This window comes from Vipera ursinii, assembly GCF_947247035.1.
Source record: "Vipera ursinii genome assembly, chromosome: 3".
Lineage (NCBI taxonomy): Eukaryota > Metazoa > Chordata > Lepidosauria > Squamata > Viperidae > Vipera > Vipera ursinii.
In genome coordinates, this window is record NC_139516.1 from 157137601 (window position 1) to 157156941 (window position 19341).

At 38.0% G+C, this 19341-nt stretch overlaps 1 protein-coding gene across 3 annotated transcripts in view; it reads right to left on the reverse strand.

Moving 5' to 3' along the window:
- Window positions 1–9210: 9210 nt before the first annotated feature.
- The window catches only part of SOCS6 (suppressor of cytokine signaling 6), a 28481-nt gene continuing 18350 nt past the window's right edge, over window positions 9211–19341 (reverse strand). For 2 of the 3 annotated variants that reach the window (XR_014492136.1, XR_014492137.1), the window contains 2 exons: window positions 11021–16155; window positions 9211–10480 (listed from right to left, as the gene is read on the reverse strand). Coding sequence is in view for 1 of the 3 variants with exons in the window: in XM_083359798.1 (XP_083215924.1) it covers window positions 14419–16020 (1602 nt within the window). In the remaining 2 variants the exon portion in view is untranslated. Of the gene's footprint in view, window positions 10481–10993; window positions 16156–19341 lie in introns of those variants that run through there. The other variant, XM_083359798.1, reaches the window with a different exon arrangement.

Here is a 19341-nt window from a genome sequence, read left to right on the forward strand (position 1 = left end):
GCCTTGAGAATTCCAATGTTTGTTACAAATTTTTCTGGATGTGGTTGGAAAGAGGCCTAGAAATGCCAGCACAAATACATCACACTTGCTGAACGTGCACACACAACTAATTACAATCTTCAATTATATGTGATATATCTAAAATGAGATGGGCTGTCTCAACTGCAACTTGCAAACCATTCCGTTTTGTGGCAAAACAATCCAGGACAAGCTGATTAGCAGAGATTAGAGAGGACTCATTAACACAATTTTTGGGAAGGAAAGAAACAGAAGGACAGTTTAACATCTTCCAGTTGATGTTATGTTATGTAGCATCTTTTGGGAGTTGAAGTCCACGAGTCATAAAAGAGCCAAGGTTGCCTATGCCTGACCTTTCGAAAGCCAATAGGAATTGCTGCTGAGCGCGCCAAAAACCCGGCTGACAAACGTTGCACAGGCAAGTTGTCTGCAGTGAAGGCAGGAACTTTGCACCCCTCCCTGCTGCCCAACTATACCATCTCAACTCAGTAAGTAAGATATTATTTGCAAATAGGATGGCAATAAACAATTTAGGCTGCATTTACATCAGGGCTTTTCAACCTTTTCAGAAATTGTACCACTTTTAGGACATGACAATATTCAAGCACCACCAGTGCTTAACAAGGTGTCAAAAACCTGATGACTAAAAAAAAGGGGGTGGGAGGTATTTTGGGTTTCATTGGATAGATTCATTTATTGTTAGAGAAATGGCCTGTTTATGATATTATAGAAAAACAAAAAGTTGAGGTTCAATGTTAATGCTTCCTTCTACTCCTGTAACAGAGGAAGTCAGAAGTCAGTACCTTTTCTTTTTCCCTTCTCCCCCTCACTTTTCCCTTTTTCTCTCACCCTTCACTCGCAAAAGCCCCCCCCCCACTCACTCACACTTTGCTCACAAAAGCCTCCAGTCATTCTCACTCACTCCCTTTCAAAGGCACCTCGTTCAGTCTCTCCCCCACTCACTCCATCTCTTTCAAAGCCACTCGCTCACTTACTGCCCCGTCACTTCCAAACGCCATTTGCTTGTTCACTTACTCACTTACTGCCTTGTCGCTTCCAAACGCCATTTGCTCGTTCACACACTCACTTACTGCCCCATCGCTTCCAAATGCTTCCAAACACCACTTGCTCACTCACTCACTTACTGCATTTGGAAGCGACGGGGCAGTAAGTGAACAAGTGCCAGTGCCGGAGGCCATGAGCTGTTTGGCGCCGGAGACCACTGCCACGAAGAACACAGCTCTGGGGCGGGGTTCGGAGCAGCTCCGGGTGGGGACTCAGCATGGGCTGCAGTGTGGCAACTGCGGGGAGGAGAATCCCCATGGCAGCTGAGGGAAGGGGAATCCCCACGGCATGTGGCTCTGAGCTGCAGGGGCGGGGGTGCAAAGGACAGGCAGCAACGCCGTAGCAAGACACCGGCATCGCTCCCAGTGACAGCAGCTCTGAGTTCCGGCACATTTTTTTTTTTTTTAGAAAAAAAGCACTGGAGAGGACAGTCGATAGAAACTCCTCAGCATGAAAAGTGTTTGTGGTGCCTATCTGAAGGCCATTCCTCCTCAGAAGCAACTTATACTATTGGGGGTTGCAATTTGTGTCTGGTTGGGTTGGGTGTTCTCCATGCTATCTTGCTTCAAACTGTTGTGTCTCATTATTGCTGTTAGCTTAAACTATCCCTTTTGTTAGCTACTTTATTAAAGATTGATAGATGCATCAACCATGTCATTTCATTCCCTTGAAAAGATACAAAGAACTAAAGCATTTTTTAGACAGATGAGGCAGTAACCAGCATACTTTACAGTGCCTTAAATCTATGTAATGCCACTTTTCCCTCTATTTGGGGGAGAATGTTAAGCAATTAAGTCTATTGCATCCCTAGTTTTTTCCTTGGCAGTATATCCAGCACCTTCCTTTTCTACTCTGAGTTTTTCAGCATCTTATCATGGAGATAGATGGACTTCAAAATTTATCTCAAATTAATTAGCAAAGTTATAAATACTAACTCTTTGTCCATGCTCCTCTTCTGCTTTCTCTCTTTCAGCGATGGGTAGATGTGTCTATCACTGAAAACCTGGAGAAGAGAGTATGATGTGAACAGGTCTGACGGAAGCAGTTCTCTCTCTATTCTGTAGCACTGCACTCTCCAAGATGGACACAATTTTTTATTGAACAAGCTACACAGAGCACAGTGATAAGTCAATTGTTGTTGTTAGTTGCAAAATCATGTCTGACCCATCGCGACCCCATGGACAACGTTCCTCCAGGCCTTCTTGTTCTCTACCATCTTCTGGAGTCCATTTAAGCTCATGCCTACTGCTTCAGTGACTCCATCCAGCCACCTCATTCTCTGTCGTCCCCTTCTTCTATTGCCCTCAATTTTTCCCAGCATTAGGCTCTTCTCCAGTGAGTCCTTCCTTCTCATTAGGTGGCCAAAGTATTTAAGTTTTAGCTTTAGGATCTGGCCTTCTAAAGAGCAGTCAGGGTTGATCTCCTCTACGACTGACCGGTTTGGATGCTTTGCAATCCAAGAGATTCACAGGAGTCTTCTCCAGCACTATAGTTCAAAGGCCTCAATTCTTTCGCGTTTCTTATGGTCCAACTTTCACAGCCATACATTGCAATTGGGAAAACCATGACTATACACACTTTTGTTGGCAGAGTGATGTCTCTGCTTTTTAGTATGCTGTCTAGATTTGCCATAGCTTTCCTCCTCAGGAGCATGTGTCTTGTAATTTCTTGGCTGCAGTCCCCATCTGTGGGGATCTTGGAGCCCAGGAAAATAAAATCTGTCACTATCTCCATTTCTTCCCCATCTTTTTGCCAGGAATTGAGAGGGCCAGATGCCATGATCTTGGTTTTCTTAATGTTGAGTTTTGTAGGACATAGCAATTTTGTAGGACATGGCAATTAATGGTATAGCTGTGGTGGTGCAGTGGTTAGAATGCAGTACTGCAGGCTAATTCTGCCAACTGCCAGCAGTTTGGCAGTTCAATTCCCACAGACTCAAGGTTGACTCAGCCTTCCATCCTTCCAAGGTCAGTAAAGTGAGGGTCCAGTGTGGTTTCAAAATGGCATTTCTGTTTTTATTTAATTTGATGGTTGCAAAAATTAACACCCCAAGGAATATGACATACTGAGGTTCTAGGAAATTCTCCTCACCAATCCAAAGAAAAATGTTTAGAAAGAACTATGGAAATAAGAAAATCAAGTCTGATCCTTGATTTCCTTATTTTCAGAGCAGAAAAGAGGAGGGATTTTTTAAAAAAGAAGTTTCCAATCAACCATTGACATAAACAACAACGGCCACAATACATTTCCATGAAAGCGGACTCAAAACTGGAGAGATTTTCCATTTCAAGCAGTTTTTACTTTGTTTATTTCTTTTTGCCTTCTTTGCTTTCTCATTCATTCTCATACTGAGGAAACATAACTAGCTTTGCGGCTAGCTAATGTCCAGCTTAATCCTCTTGCTGATAAGAAAGGAAACATTCAGAGCAGGGAGCTCATTACAGCTCCTAAAAGTAATGTTAGCTCAATAGATTTTTAAACTCATTGCTAAAAAGAAGGTATAGCTAGCATAAAAAGTGTAGTGACATTTCACCGGAAAATAATGAAGTGAATCACAAGAATTTTTCAACTGTGGGTCTTATCTTTCATACTCCCTATACTGCAAGCAACTACATTGTAATAACTAAATCTTGCTGCACTGTCAAATGACACAGTCCTGTAAAAAGCTATAGTTGCTGTTCCATGCATTGCCAGATGGGCTTGTAAACAATCAAATGATTGGCTGAACAATCATTTATCCCAATTATGCTGGGGAGTAAAACGTTTTACTTTAATGTTACCCTTTTCTTACATCCTTGGAAAGTAGAAAATATAATATAAAAAAATACATTGGATAAAAATAGGCACATCTAAATGGCACTGTTGTAATCAGCACTCATTAATTGGAGACAATATCCCCATATTGTTACAGATTAGAGGTATGAACTAAAATTGAATGCATAGTATTATTGTACAGAAACACACAGCAGTATATTGTCATACAGCTGCATATACCAATATACACAGTTACTAGCTCCTCAAGCATTCTAGTCAATATTGCCTCAAGAGCAGTATCTAATACTAATACACACAACTAATACTTACAGCCCACTAGGATGGTTTTGGGTTCAGGCAAGTATTGAGTTGGCAAGTTTGGGGCCCAGAAACTGAATGTACAATCCCAGGATTTTGAGATGAAAAGTTGTTGCTAGATTCATAAGCTTAATTTTCAAACATATCCATATTACGTAACTTGACAGAGGTTAATATTTTTCATATGTCTCTACTGGAAGTAATCGTGACCTTGTCCTTTACCTTTGAACTTAAAGTTAAAAGATTTCTTTTGAAATACAATGTGTTTTAGGGATGATATGCAGTTAGAACTCTTTCAGTCTTAGAAATAGGCCAAAAACACTTTGGAGTGTATACAGTAGCCTCCCTCAAATACTGCAATCCAAATATGTTGGAATGAAAATCTGGCTGGGGATTCTGGGAGCTGTAGTTTCCACACTTTATACAACTGGCATCTGGAGGATGTTTAGATGTAGGTGAGCAAAATAAGAATACAGGTGGTCCTTGACTTACAATCACAACTCACCCCAAAACTTCTGTTGCTAAGTGAGTCATTTGTAAGTGAATTTTTTCTCATTTTACGAACTTTCTGCCACAGTTGTTAAGTGAATCATTGCAATTGTTAAGTTAGTGACACGGTTGTTAAGTGAATCTGGCTTCCCCATTGACTTTGCTTGTGAGAAGATCACAAATCTTCACATGATCCCAGGACATTACAACCGTCCTAAATATGAGTCAGTTGACAAGCATTTGAATTTTGATTACATGACCATGGTGATGAAAAATAGTTATAAATCACTTTTTTTCATAGCAGTTTTGGGAGTTGTCACTGTAACTGCATGAACTCTTGTAAGTCAAGGATTACCTGTGGGAGTACCTAATTTAGTGTTTTGAAAATACTATCAGTTTTCAACTTGTGCAGGAAAGTTCCAGGGTTTACTGAAAAATTATCATAATTCCTTGGATGGTTGAAAGAGCAATTTCCCTTTGACAATAAACATACCCACTTCATCACTTTGATGCTCATTTATCATGTTGATTCTCTGAAGGACTAAATAGAGGAACCTTGACACTGCAGCAAACATAAGTATGTCTGAAGGCTACATTTGAGGCCATGAACATGCTGTTACTCCTGGGACAGAGCTGCAGTGTAATCTCCCAAGTGTGTGATGAGTCACAGATCTGAACTTGAAAGGGCAGGGCTGAAGCTTTGGCATTTCCCTTTCTCTTGGTTGGGAGGTGGTGGGCAGACATATTTTGCCCCTTGGAGGTCTTATATACTCCTTTCCCCCACCCTTCTCCAAATGAGGTGAGAATTGCAATTTTAAAAGCTGGCTGAATCTATGCATCAGCTCATTGCAGTGCTTCAGGAGCTAAAAAAGGAATGACAAGTTACCTTAATATTTCTTTATGTCAGTTGTTGCACTCAAAACAAGCCTCATGTTGTTTTTCTGTTTGGGTGATATGGTAGACCAATTCTGGTTGGTTTGCTTTTTCTAGCAGAGTAGAAAAAAAGCTTCAGCATCCATTTTGAGATGAGAATGAGCGCAAAGTTTAACATGTACAAAGCATTTTCATTTCTTATCCTCTCTCCTCTTGAGTAAAAAAGAAGAAAAGTTCAAAGCAGGTTCTCAGTGAGTAAAAAAACTGGAAAAAATAAGTGGGGATAAAGCTAAGATTATATTTAATGCAGAGCATGAGGCTTTCCGTTTTCATTAATTCAAGTCATAGCAGTTTTGGGAGTTGTCACTGAACATAGGAAAAAAGGTTTATCCAATGTTTTCTAGCTTGATGCTTTTAGAATCTGAGTTGGGATTACACACTGTTTTTATAGGGATCATATGTCACATGCTATATCCCCACTAAAATATACTTTTTAATTGGTTTAAAAAGAAATTTACAGGTTCAGCATTAAGCTGGATCTCAGATTATTCAAAAAGAAGAACTAAGAGGGACAAAGTAGTCATGATTGCCTATTTCCACTCAAAAATTTTACTTCTGCACTTTTGGCACCAATAGGGATGCGACCAAGAAAGCCATCCTCGAAAAACACCTAGACCAGGGGTGTCAAACTGGATGCATCATACCAAAACCGCGCCCACCCCATTGCTGGCAATGGCAAAAAAGTTGTGATATGTGGCAACATGTCACATGACATTGCAAGTTTGACACCCTGACCTAGACAAATAGGAGTTGCTCCATACTGAACTGCATACATTCCCACAGCAGAGACCGTTATCTTGCTTTGTTATTTAGCTCTGAAGCAGGCATATGAAGGTTTGGTTCCAAATGTGGACACAACATCTAGATGTCAGTAAAGTAAAACTCAACAGCTCAAAATCCAGTATTTTGTTTATTTATTTATAATAAATACATACTAAAGTTTGTATAGTACTGTGTTGGCTTAGTTACTCAGTTGCAATTGAATTCCTTTCTGGATTCCTTTTTTTTTGGTCTTCTTAACCTTTCTTAATCTTTTCACCGCTTTTTCCATTGCGTTGGGTTTTTCTTAGCAGTTTTTACTCTCAAATTCTGTTTGGGAGCAGCAATTTCCCAATGAACTGGTTTTGTCCAGACCTCTCCCAGACACTTGCTCCTTAAACAAGGACTAAGTGTGCATGATTGTTGTGCGTGTAGCCTTTTCCTTTTCAAAGAGGAGGAGCTTAAAACGGTTGCTAAGTCAAAAGCTAGCTTTTCAAAGGGCTTAAGAAGACAACAAGGCAATTTTGGAATTTTAATTTGAGGTAATTTCCAATAGACTTAGACTTAGATATATACTGCTCCACAATGCTTTACAGCACTCTCTAAGCCAGGGGTGTCAAACTCAATTTCATTGAGGGCCGCATCAGCATTGCGGTTGCCCTCAGGGGGCCGGGTGGGCGTGGCCTGGGTGGGCATGGCCTACTGGGTGGGCGTGGCTAGAGTGTGTCTGGCCTACTGGGTGGGCGTGGCCAGCTCTACATCGTTGGCATCAAGGGTGCCTATGGGGGCCTGGGCAGGAGTGGGACAGATCTGAGGGTTTCTGGCAGGAGGAGGGTCTCTGGGCCAGGGCCAAGGCAGTGGGGGCCGTTCCCTCACTGTTTCCAGGAAGGCTTCGCAGGCCACATGAAACTACTTCGCGGGCCGGATCCGGCCCCCGGGCCTTGTGTTTGACATGTCTGCTCTAAGCAGTTTACAGAGTCAGTATATTGCCCCCAACAATCTGGGTCCTCATTTTACTGATCTCAGAAGGACATAAGTTTGAGTAAAATAAAAACAGTCCTTTCTCAGAGTGAGGCCCTAACAAACTGAATTTGGCTCACACAGTGCTCACATCCTTTTCTTCTAGGGTTTTATTTGTGGTTTTTTTGGGGGGAAATGGCTCTATTTTGGCTGTAATTTTAATGCCATCTAATTTCCCTAGGATACTAAGAATCTACATTAAAAATCATTAAATAAATCCATTGTGAATCAGAACATATTTTTTTTTTGCATTCCTGGAAGGGAGAGGAGGGGGCTACACAATCTTTGACATTTCATTAAAATACCCACCAAAGATTTTTGTGAATATTTTTTATTTACATGTATCTAGAAGCAGATACATAAATTCTTATACAATTTTTTCAAAAAATGTGCAAGAAATTACTATAATCTTTTTAACAAACCAAAACACATTTAAAATCAATGGACTTTGGATAATTCATTCTGTTGTGTGCTTAGTACAAATAGTGCACACATTATTGAAACATACAGAAAAGTGTAAACTACAGCAATCTGGATTTTAAGTATTAATTTCATGGCACTCCCATCACTATAAAAATTTTCCCCAATACACAGTAATACAAAATTTGATAATTCTCCTCCCATCCCATTATTGGCATAAAGAGTTTGAATAATTTTCCAAATACTTCAAACTTTATTTTGGTTTTTTTAGGAACTATCCCAACTTTGTCAACAAATGTAGAATTCACATTTTATAACATTTAAAGTTTACAATACTAATGGATTGCTGATATAATTATATTTTAGCTTATTAAAATTTCAGTAATGTGGCTGAAGACCATTCCTTACTGGAATTCAGAGTCAGTATATTGCTGGTATTTTTGATTTTATTTAACAATTCCAATATTTACATATTAAGAAATGCATTTCTGTGAAAAACAGTATGTTTGTAAAGTTCACCAATTAGGTTTTATAAGGAGATAAGCACCTTGATGAACAATAAATTTTTAAATCATTCTTGGGTTTACAAGATTTTATATCCAGAACTAAATGTTGACAACAGGATGGAAATAAGTAAAGCTCTACTTTAATCCCTTCTTCCAGAAGATCACTGGGGTAAAATTAGAGAACGTGATCGTTATTCAAAACTTATAAGGAAAAATATTTCTGATCATCATCTGAATTTCCAGCTCTATCAAAGATTTCCTTTTTACCCAATGATCTAAGTAAATTCAGGGATAGTAGTATATTATCTGATAATAAATTTACCGATAATAGCAGCTGGACCCTGCATTCCCTTTCTCTAAAGCAATCCAATCTACATTAAACTACTTTGCAGTTACAGATGTTTTGGAATATATTGAGAGCTTCACTACTTTTAATTCCAATTCTACAATATGTAAGATTTTCCATTGGGGAAAAAATTCCCCACATCAAAGATCTGGATTTAGGTGAAACATCCTTTGAAGTTTATCATGATACTCTTTGTAAGCTGTGTGACAAGATCCTTGAAATATGAAAACCATTGTTTTGGCTCTGTTCAGTGAATTTCTGTAAGACATTATGTCCAGTGCTGATAATCACAGAAGGCATTAGCTGCAAGTAAAAGCAGTCTTACACTTGGTATGTAAGATTTAAGTATGTGTTTTTGCCTTATGAACAGACAATAAGGAGTATCCATTTGTATGGTTTAGGAAAGTACTGAAACAAGTAACATTTGAGACTATGGTATTGTTTATAGACCAAATGTAAAGCATTGGCGATATATATATATATATATATATATATATATATATATATATATATATATATATATATATATAGAGAGAGAGAGAGAGAGAGAGAGAGAGAGAGAGAGAGAGAGAGAGAGAGAGAGAGAGAGAGAGAGAATTGCTGCTTGTACATGAACCAATGTGCCAGATTTTCTGCCTCACAGATATATATATATAGCACTCTTTTTCCCTCATATAGAGCTTTTTATCTCTATTGCCCTGCATATGCTATTTCTGAAAATTTCTAATTCAAAATAATTTTCTAATTTATTAAAGATAACAAGCTAAATAAGGGACAGATCTATCTCAGCAACACTGAAAATAACTGTTGCTTCTAACAATTTAATCTATTAAAAGATTTGGCAAATTTTTCAAGATTCTCTTATTTTTGAAATCTATCTGAATTCTTCTAAGTGTGCATGTAGATTGGTCATTTATTTCTCTCACAATCTACAAATTTGATCACTTTAGACTCAGGATTTATTTACTGCAGCTCTCATAAAACACAACTTTTTTTGTTGAATCCAGAGGAATGCAACCATAAAAGCAAGTATTGTTATAGCCTTATTTTTATGCTTAACTTTGTTACGCAGTGATTTTTTGTTATTTTACTATTCCTCTATTGTAACTTTTTAAAAAAATTGTTACTAATATTTTCCAATTGCATTTATTAACTTAAAGTAGACTAACATACAGGTTACAGTAATTTTTTTTAAATTAATCAAATTTAGGTTTATATCAATACTGTCAGAATGGACTTGTTTCTTCTGTCAACATTTCAATAGCACGAACTAATAGAAACTAAATTTGTCATTGTGTTACAAGTAATGTTAGGCAACTAAGGTTTTCCATCTTGAGGGTGCCCCTTTTCTTAAATATAAGCATTTCTTCTTAAAATTTACTAAACATGTAATAGCCTATGTGATCTCCAACATGAGCAGCACATTTGCTCAAGCAATGTAATATCTGAAAGAAAAATACAATTTTGTTGCAGCACTTTTTGTAAACAGGTATTTCCATGTTTCAGGAGTTGTTCTGAATTGTCACACTGAATAAGGGAGCACTCGCTAACAGAAATAGGTAGAAGAACAGAAAGCAACATATACTTACGGCTAAAAGATACGTGCTTTCTAAAATGATTAAACAAGCAAGAAAGGCAATTCACAAGAAAGTTTTGATGAAATTTTCAATCAAAAGTCACTGCAGAATTTGCCATTCTTTTTTCTTTCAATTTAATGTACAACATACTACTTATCAACATACATAGAGAGATACAGCAAAGATCTTAACTGGCACAATGAGGATTAGGATGTTCAAAGCAGTTGTCAGTAACTGCTTGTCTTACTAACTTAAAGAGCTGCTACTCAGAAGACCTAGGTCACGGGTCGGCAACCCGCGGCTCTGGAGCCGCATGCGGCTCTTTGAGCCGTCTTCCTGCGGCTCCCAGCCGCCCAGTGTGCGCGCACCTCTTCGAACGGGCAGTGGTGCGCGTGCACCTCTCCAAATGGAGAGTGGCACCGCCCGTTTGGAGAGGTGTGCGCGCACCTCTCCGAATGGGCACAGGTGCACACGCACCTCCCCAAACCTTTGGAGAGGTGCATGCGCACCTCCGCGCAAACGGGCAGCGGCGCCGCTCTTTGGGAAAGCTGCCACGGCACGTTTGCAGGCTGCCGAAGGCGGTAGCTCTGCAAACGGGCTGTCGCCGTCGCAACCGGGAACCGGTTCCATCACACATTAAAAAATGGCAACTGCACGTGTCCACGCATGCGCAAGAAAAAACCGTTTTGCGCATGTGCAAAACATTTTTGCACATGCACGTGCATGGACACATGCACGCGGCTCCCACTTTTTTTATGTGTGATGGAACCGGTTCCCAGTGGCTCTTTTCCTTTTTCAGGTTGCTGACCCCTGACCTAGGTGGATTATTTCTCAAGTGTTTCCCAGCTTTCTACCTAACCAGTCGCTGCCATAGCCAACCAAAGCAGAAAAGATAGTATTGCCTTTGCTAGGTTGTCTGTTCATCAGCCTGGAAGAACAAAATAGATCTGCTCCTACTGATGTACAATTCTTGCTCAGCCAAATGCAGGTGGCTCAAGGCTTGTTCCTGCTGTCAGTTTTACTCATTATTGTTTAGTGAATGAGGGACTAGTGCATGACATTGGCTGTAGCTATTCTAGTCTGGCTCGCTGGAAAATGAAGGGCAGACAGAAAGGTTAAGAAGGGTACTAAAGAAAGATCTTCTCATTCACATTGCCGTTTGTTAATGTATGGTGTCTTTCCTAGTTCTATATAATGAGGAAAACTTGTTTATTCTGTGAGCGATACGACTAGGAGTGTAATACAAATAGTAATGAACTGAAGATGTAAAAAGACAGCGACAAATGCAACAAGCAGGTGCAGTGTCTACCATACAGCCGGAAATATGATCGGGCTATTAAAAATCTAAATATGGAATTGTAATACCACCATAGTCCCTCAAATCATTATTTGTTAAATACTGGGACTTTTTTTTAAAAAAATTGTCATAATATACATTAGTTACTCCAGAGAACTTTCTTCATCTACCACTAACTAAACAGTCCTTTATTTGACATATCCTAGAGACAAGGATTTTACTCTAATATGTACTTTCCTACTGTAGAAAAAAAATCCTTTTCTTCACATGGTACCATCATATATCATTGTGCCTTTTATATATAAAATTTGTAATCTTGCTTGGGAGTAAAAAGTAAAAAAAAATGAAGATTTTGCATAAATATCAGAATGGCAAAGCCAAGATACACACGTAGAAAAATTTTGCCCAGGAATTTAAGAACCTCTTTCTTTATATAATTTATTTTTCAAAATCTATTATTCTGTAACTTAGTAAGAGAGCTGTTTCCCCCTCTATATCCCAGAGCAAAAGACACACTTTGTCTCTGATACTCTTAAACATTATGATCTAAAAATATTTTTTTTAAAAAAATAGAAATTTAGCATATTGACTCTCACAACCCAAGATGGCAGGCCACTGCAGCACCTTCATATGTTAATTGTATAAATTCAGAAAAACCACAGAAAAGGTAGAAGAAGGAGCGAAATACCCTAAAATAAAGATATCTCAAATTCTCATCACCCTTTAAATGTTTTAATAATCTGCAAAATATTCAGTATTCAAATGAGAAAATGCAAATAAAAATGAGGGACACATTGCAGTGGCACAAACTAATTTCTGTAACTTTAAAACCACACTCTCAAATTGCATGATTTTATTCAGAAATTTCAGAATACAATTTCCTACTTGTTAAGATTTTGGTTCACAGAAATTCTTATAAACGTAAGAATAATTTGCTTCCACAGTATAATGTTCATCATGGAAAAAATTTCAGAAATATTCTTTTGACCACAAATATTTTTAAACAGTTAGGCTGTAATTCTTTATAAACTTATTGGAATTTTTTCTACAAAAACATACACAAAACACCACCATCAGACTTAAAAGCCTACTGAAGGCAATGGAGCCAATTAACATCAACTTTCCCCAATTTTTCATCAAAACAGGTGAAGGCCTTTGTCAAGACTGAGTCCAGGCTGTAAAACAGCCTCATTTATAGCCTTCCAATTCATTGGAAATTTCTCCTATGCAGACCCCACTAAAATGAGAGAAAATAATATACTGAGGCTGTGGAAATCCTGTTGTTCCTGGCAGATTATCCCATTACAAGTATCCAAAATTGTATGGATTTTCCTTTTTTCACATAAAAATTTGTAGAAATGAAAGTGGTAACGCACTTGGATATTTCCTATGGTGACTATTTTGCTATTTAATGACATTGTATTTAATTTTAAAACATGCATTTTTATTTTAAAGAGTAATATTTGGGGGTTAATTTAGGTTCTCTTCACTTGCCAATTAGACTAAATTATAACGATGGAAAATTAATGCTGAACAATAAAGTACATTTAAATTGGAGGCTGTATTCTATCCAAAGTACTTCTTAATTTAATCATTTTCCTTGGGAAAAGGTTATACACGTGGTTAACTCATCCAAGGAAATTAACGGAATTTAAATTCCCTCTTAGGTCAGCTGTTTAAGGTCCAATTGTTGGTAGTAATTGCAGGATACAGGTAGAACTGGAACCATAATTTCTGTTACTAAGCAAGTGGCTCTGCCCAATGTTGTTTTTTTATTATCGTTTATTAAGAGAATTACTGCAGTTAACTGAACCATGTAGCCGTTAACAGTATCTGGCTTTCCCCATGTCACAAATGTCATAAATGGCATTCACACGACCCCAGGATGCTGTAAATGTCATAAATATACTGGTGTACAGGTAGCCAAGCAACTAAATTTTGATCATGTGACCATGGGGATGCTGTGTCCTAACTGCAAGGACCAGTTGTCCATTTTTTTCAGTGTCATAACTAAACGAATGGTTGTAAATTGAGGACTACCTGTACTTTTATATTCAATGAGACATAATTTTTAAAGTTTCAGTGGGGACAAAAATCGCAATTCTGAAGTTCTCTGAAGTTTTATTTAACTAAGATTTCTATAGCCCCCTTAAAATATTTTTAAGTGTTTTAAGTATATTTAGCTTTTGTTTGAATATTATTAATGACTCAGTATTTATTTTACAAATAAATTTTTTTCAAAGGTTATTTTCAAATTTAAAAATGCTTAAGAATGAACAAAAGAAACAAAGCAACATCTGCAATAATGGAACTGCTTAGGAGAAAGGAAGCTTTCAAAATATATGATGCATAACTGCATTGGATCACCCGTTCCCTCCAGCCAACAGTTATATGTTTTCAATTAGATATTAGGGAATCGTTTTAAGCATGTATCCAAGTTCGGTACACCAGTATATTTTACCAACTTTTTTTTAAATTAAGAACAAAAACAAAAAACAAAAAACAAAAAAACAGACCATTTGAAAACCACAAAATATATCCCATCAAGTTTCATTTTTTTTACTTATGGTTGAAAACACATGAAATGTGCTTCAAATGCATAAAAATCACAGTGGATTAGCAGCAAAGGAGATGGGGAGTTCAAGGACAATGTTTATCATTCACATTGTGATTATTTTGCACATTGAATGAAAGATAGTTATTTACTCTTCTAAAAAACCTTTTGACATCGTTTTAAAAAATAAAACTCCCAAATATCATTAAACTCAAAATGCATTACTCTTCTTTATGCACAAAAATGAAATTATGGCAGCAAAAAAACTCTAGTAATAATTAAGTTTGTAAACTGTGTATCAACCGCTCTCTTTGTTGTTGTTCTTATTCCCAAAGTGCAAGCTGCAAGTTTCCCATAAGCCTTCAGTAGTGCTTTTCTTGTAAATAATCCTTCATTTTGTTTGGCAAAGGCAGTTTCTGAATCAGATCTATTCTAGTGTACTGACGTATAACAAACCGACACAGATACTGCAAGGAACGCACTTGCATGAAACGAGATACTGGATTGGTTAGTCTCACTGGGTAAGTTGTAGATCCAGGTAATCGAGATCTCGAATAGCAAAATGCACCATTTTCAGAGTCCCTAATTGAGTGTTCAATTAGGTCAACTATAGAAGTATGTCCCTCCACATCTGGTTGTTCATAAAAGCTAAACCTACCATTTGAATGCTCAATTCTAGTATGAAGTGTTTTACCATGAGAACGGAAACTCAGACTTAAAAGGTAACGGTCGTCAGAGCTGTCTCGCACAAGAAATGAACCGTCAGGAACATTAGCCAATTTTCCCTCGGCTTCCCATCGTGTAATTGGACCCCAGTACCATCCTTGTTTTGCCAGTTTTTTTAGTTCTTCTGTGAGACTTGTTACAACCATCGGGCCACTATTTTGTACAGAATCATAGACTCTTGCAACTCCAGGCGCAGAGTTAGGATCAAAATTCAAATGGCAGCGCATACTTTCAGCCACATGGACATCTGTGCCATTCAGGCTGCTAAAGTTCCTTTGGATTTGATTATTCTGTATTGGAGGTAGCAATGGCGAGAGCGGAGGAACATCATTAACTCTTGGACTTTGCAACATGATTCCTGTTGTACCAATCAATAAACCATTTACTGCTTGGTCCGCAAAGATATCCGGAGCAACTACTATGTCTTGATTCACTGAACCCTCTTCTTCGTGAAATGTACTACTACCCATCTGAGAAGAAACAGTTGAAACCTCCATGGGTGAGGAACTATCCAGACAGTAACTACGTGATCCTTCCAAAGGATACATTCCCTCATCTAAAGGCACAGTGTACTGAATGTAGTCCTGAGGCATAAGTCCAATAACTACAGGCACGTGTTCATCGATATGAAGATGCAAATCTCCATTCTGAGATTCTGTACTTTTGAATGCACTGTTTTGTTCGTGGAACCTGCTGTCTGGCTGCAAGTCGTGGAAATCTTTACGAACACCATTCAGTGCAGGACTTGGGTTTGAAGAGTGGACCAAGGCCTTTACTTTCACTTCCATTTTTATACATGTTTCTTCTGAGTTTGTTGGCCGAAGGGGCCATGGTGTTGGACTGTAATGGTGGTTTCGGAGGGATGTGGATCGAAGAGGTCTTTGAGCTCTTACATCTTTGAAAGTTATTGGAGCAGAAGAAGAAGAAAAAGTATCTTCATCAGCAGAGCTCACGGATGGCGTGCTGCCCTTTCCACCTTTTTGCTTCTGTTTTGCTGAAAGTCGTCTTTTTAATGTACCCATTAAGCTTTCAGTCTTTGATCTGTTTTTGCCACCTTTCTCGTCTTCGCTGTTGATGTCACAACTAGCCAAATCTTTACTATAACAGCTGGCAAACATGGATTCATCTTTTCCAAAATCATTTAATGATGGCTGTGCAACCACAACAAAGTCACTGTCATCTTTGCTTTTATTTAAGTTAAAAGATTTGCGGATGGTCTTGAGACTAATTTTCTTCATTATGAAATGCAGCAATTCTGGAAGGGTTTTTATTTATTCTTTACTGTACCAGAGATCTGTCTCTAAAACATATGAAGCAGATGCTTCCACATTGATGCGTCTTATCCAGACTCATTAACTCTCAAGACCCATTTCCTGAAAATAAACAAACAAACAATAAATTTCATGCAGGGTATGGTTTGTACAGTAGATTAGTAAAGAAATCTGAATAATCAAAATACAAATAACAAAATCAGCAGAGTTAATATCAACATTATTAATGATCAATAAGGGTAATTTATTGAGCAGTTTATTTCATATATTACGTTAAGCTTTGTTCTGTTGGCTTATTCTCATATTTGTTTCTCATATTTGGGGTTAGTTCAGACAACATATTTTGGGTTAGTTCAGACAACTGTCATCAAACTGTACATTCACATATTTCATAGCTATTCTTTTACATCATTTTTCTTCGGTTTCTATTAGCTTTAATACTATTGTGCTAAAATGACCAAACTGGTAAATCTCAGTTGGTGCCTGTCCAATAAATTGAATTTTAAAATATGCTATTTCTTCTGACTATAATCTGAAAGAAGATAACCATTTCATTCTGTTTCAGACACTCATGAAATTTGGCAAGTATTTTCTATAATCATCCCAAACTGAAGAGGCTTATGGTTAAAAGCATTAGCCTATAATTTGTTTAGATGTCCAACCTGATAGGCATCTGGACCTCACACATGTAAGGCCTCTCTAAGAAAAAAATGAGGCAAAGAAGAAAGCCCAATAAGAAAAAGGAAATGCAACTCTGTGATTGACAATTTTGCTTCCAGTAAGCAAATTACTTTACACAAGCTCTCTTTTTCATGTCCGACAGCCATGTTCTCTGGAATAATGTAGAGAAATGCAGTAATAGTAACTGTAGAAAATATATTAAAGGAACACTATACAGTAATACAAATCAAATCAAATCACACTATATATCCAAAATTCTAAGATGCTATTATCCTGGCTTCAGAACCCCTTTTCTATATATACCCTTGCTAACCACAGCATGCCCCTCCAATGTACTCCAAAACAAGATATCGAGAGGGAATTACATAATTATGAAATGTGTTATTGCTTATAAAGAAGTAACAGTCATGGAGATAAAAGATTCAATTACGGTATGTAGGAAGAGGATTAATACTATTTCTTTGTGCCAGGCTCCTTTTGAAAACTTCCTTCTCAAAGCTGGTATTGTGTCAGGAAAAAAATAGCTATTGATACAGCTTTTCTTCTACAGAAACAGCTTTAGGGAAAAGGCTGACAAGTCAAGGCATGGCATGGTGTAAAAACCTACATCTTTTTTTATTATCGGCCACTTTAGAGTTGCAATTTCTTTTTGAAAATGCAAGTCTTGTGAACCATAAATGAAACATATCTCATATGATCCAGTTTGACCCTGGAAAGAGTCAAAGAACATTCCTGAAAAGGAAGAACATTTGAAAAGAAAGAATAGGACATATGTAAGTGTGTAGCTCACATTAATCCTAAAGAGAAAAAAAACCCTATGAATAATTGACTAAATGAACACTGATTTCAAAAGGGTCAGATCCGGTTAATACTTAAACAAGATATTATATTAAAAAAATCAGGGTTAAGAAATAGAGATCCATGGTGGGTTTTTTTTTGAACTACAGGCAAGTAGTCTTTGATTTATGGCCATTCAATTAACAATGAAGTTACAAGTTGCACTAGCCCTACAGTCATATAATTCAGGCACTTGGCAACTAGCTCACATTTACAAAAGTTGCAGCATTTTGTGATCAAGGGATTGTAATCTGCAATCTTCCCAACCAGCTCCCGATAACCAAAGTCAATTAAAGAAACTAGTTCCTCTTAATGACATGATTTACTTAACAACCATTGTAATTCATTTAATGGCCATAGTAAAAGTGATCTTAAAATCAAGTCTGCTTACATGACGAGTTGCTTAATGACTGTATTGCTTAGTGATAGAAATTCCAATTCCAATTATGGCTGTTAAGTTGAGAACTACCTGTACTCACTAAGTGGAAACTGACTGCTGGAGTATAGAAGTAGCTCAGTTGTGTCCTTCTTGCTGTTAATAAACTAATCTGTCAGTAATGAAAACAAATTTTAAGACCCCAATTACTCAGTTTATTGAAGACTTGAGGTTACTTGCAGCTTATGAACAAGTTGCTTGTAGGGAGGGAGGCAGGGAGGGAGAGAGAGAGACTGTTTTCTCCCTTTCCTCCTCTTTCTTTTACATTTTGTTACTATTTAAATTATATGTTTTACCAGTAAAGAGGCAAGCTGTAATAATTTACTAATTTATTGCATCTGAACATTTATTTTATTTTAATCCCATTTATATCCCGCCCTTCTCCGAAGACTCAGGGCAGCTTACAATCTAAGCACAAATCAAATGTGCTCTCTCTCATATATCATATTTGAGATTGTAATGCTAAGTTAAATATATATATTTGGGGGGGGTATTAGTTTTACTGCAATTGTGCCAATTTACTTAATGAGCAGATATTGTTAGCTGCGAAGTCGTGTCCGACCCATCGCGACCCTATGGACAACATTCCTCCAGGCCTTCCTGTCCTCTACCATCTTCTGGAGTCCATTTAAGCTCACGCCTACTGCTTCAGTGACTCCATCCAGCCACCTCATTCTCTGTCGTCCCCTTCTTCTATTGCCCTCGATCTTCCCCAGCATTAGGCTCTTCTCCAGGGAGTCCTTCCTTCTCATTAGGTGGCCAAAGTACTTGAGTTTTAGCTTCAGGATCTGGCCTTCTAAAGAGCAGTCAGGATTGATCTCCTCTAGGACTGACCGGTTTGATCGCCTTGCAGTCCAAGGGACTCGCAGGAGTCTTCTCCAGCACCACAGTTCAAAGGCCTCAATTCTTTGGCGCTCAGCCTTTCTTATGGTCCAACTTTCACTACCATACATTGCAACTGGAAAGACCATAGCCTTGACTATACGCACTTTTGTTGACAGGGTGATGTCTCTGCTTTTTAGTGTGCTGTCTAGATTTGCCATGGCTTTCCTCCCCAGGAGCAAGCGTCTTTTAATTTCTTGGCTACAGTCCCCATCTGCAGTGATCTTGGAGCCCAGGAAAATAAAATCTGTCACTACCTCCATTTCTTCCCCATCTATTTGCCAGGAATTGAGAGGGCCAGATGCCATGATCTTGGTTTTCTTAATGTTAAGTTTCAACCCAAGTTTTGCACTCTCCTTCTTCACCTGCAACAAGAGGCTCTTTAGTTCTTCTTCACTTTCTGCCATTAGAGTGGTATCATCTGCGTATCTTAGGTTGTTGATATTTCTTCC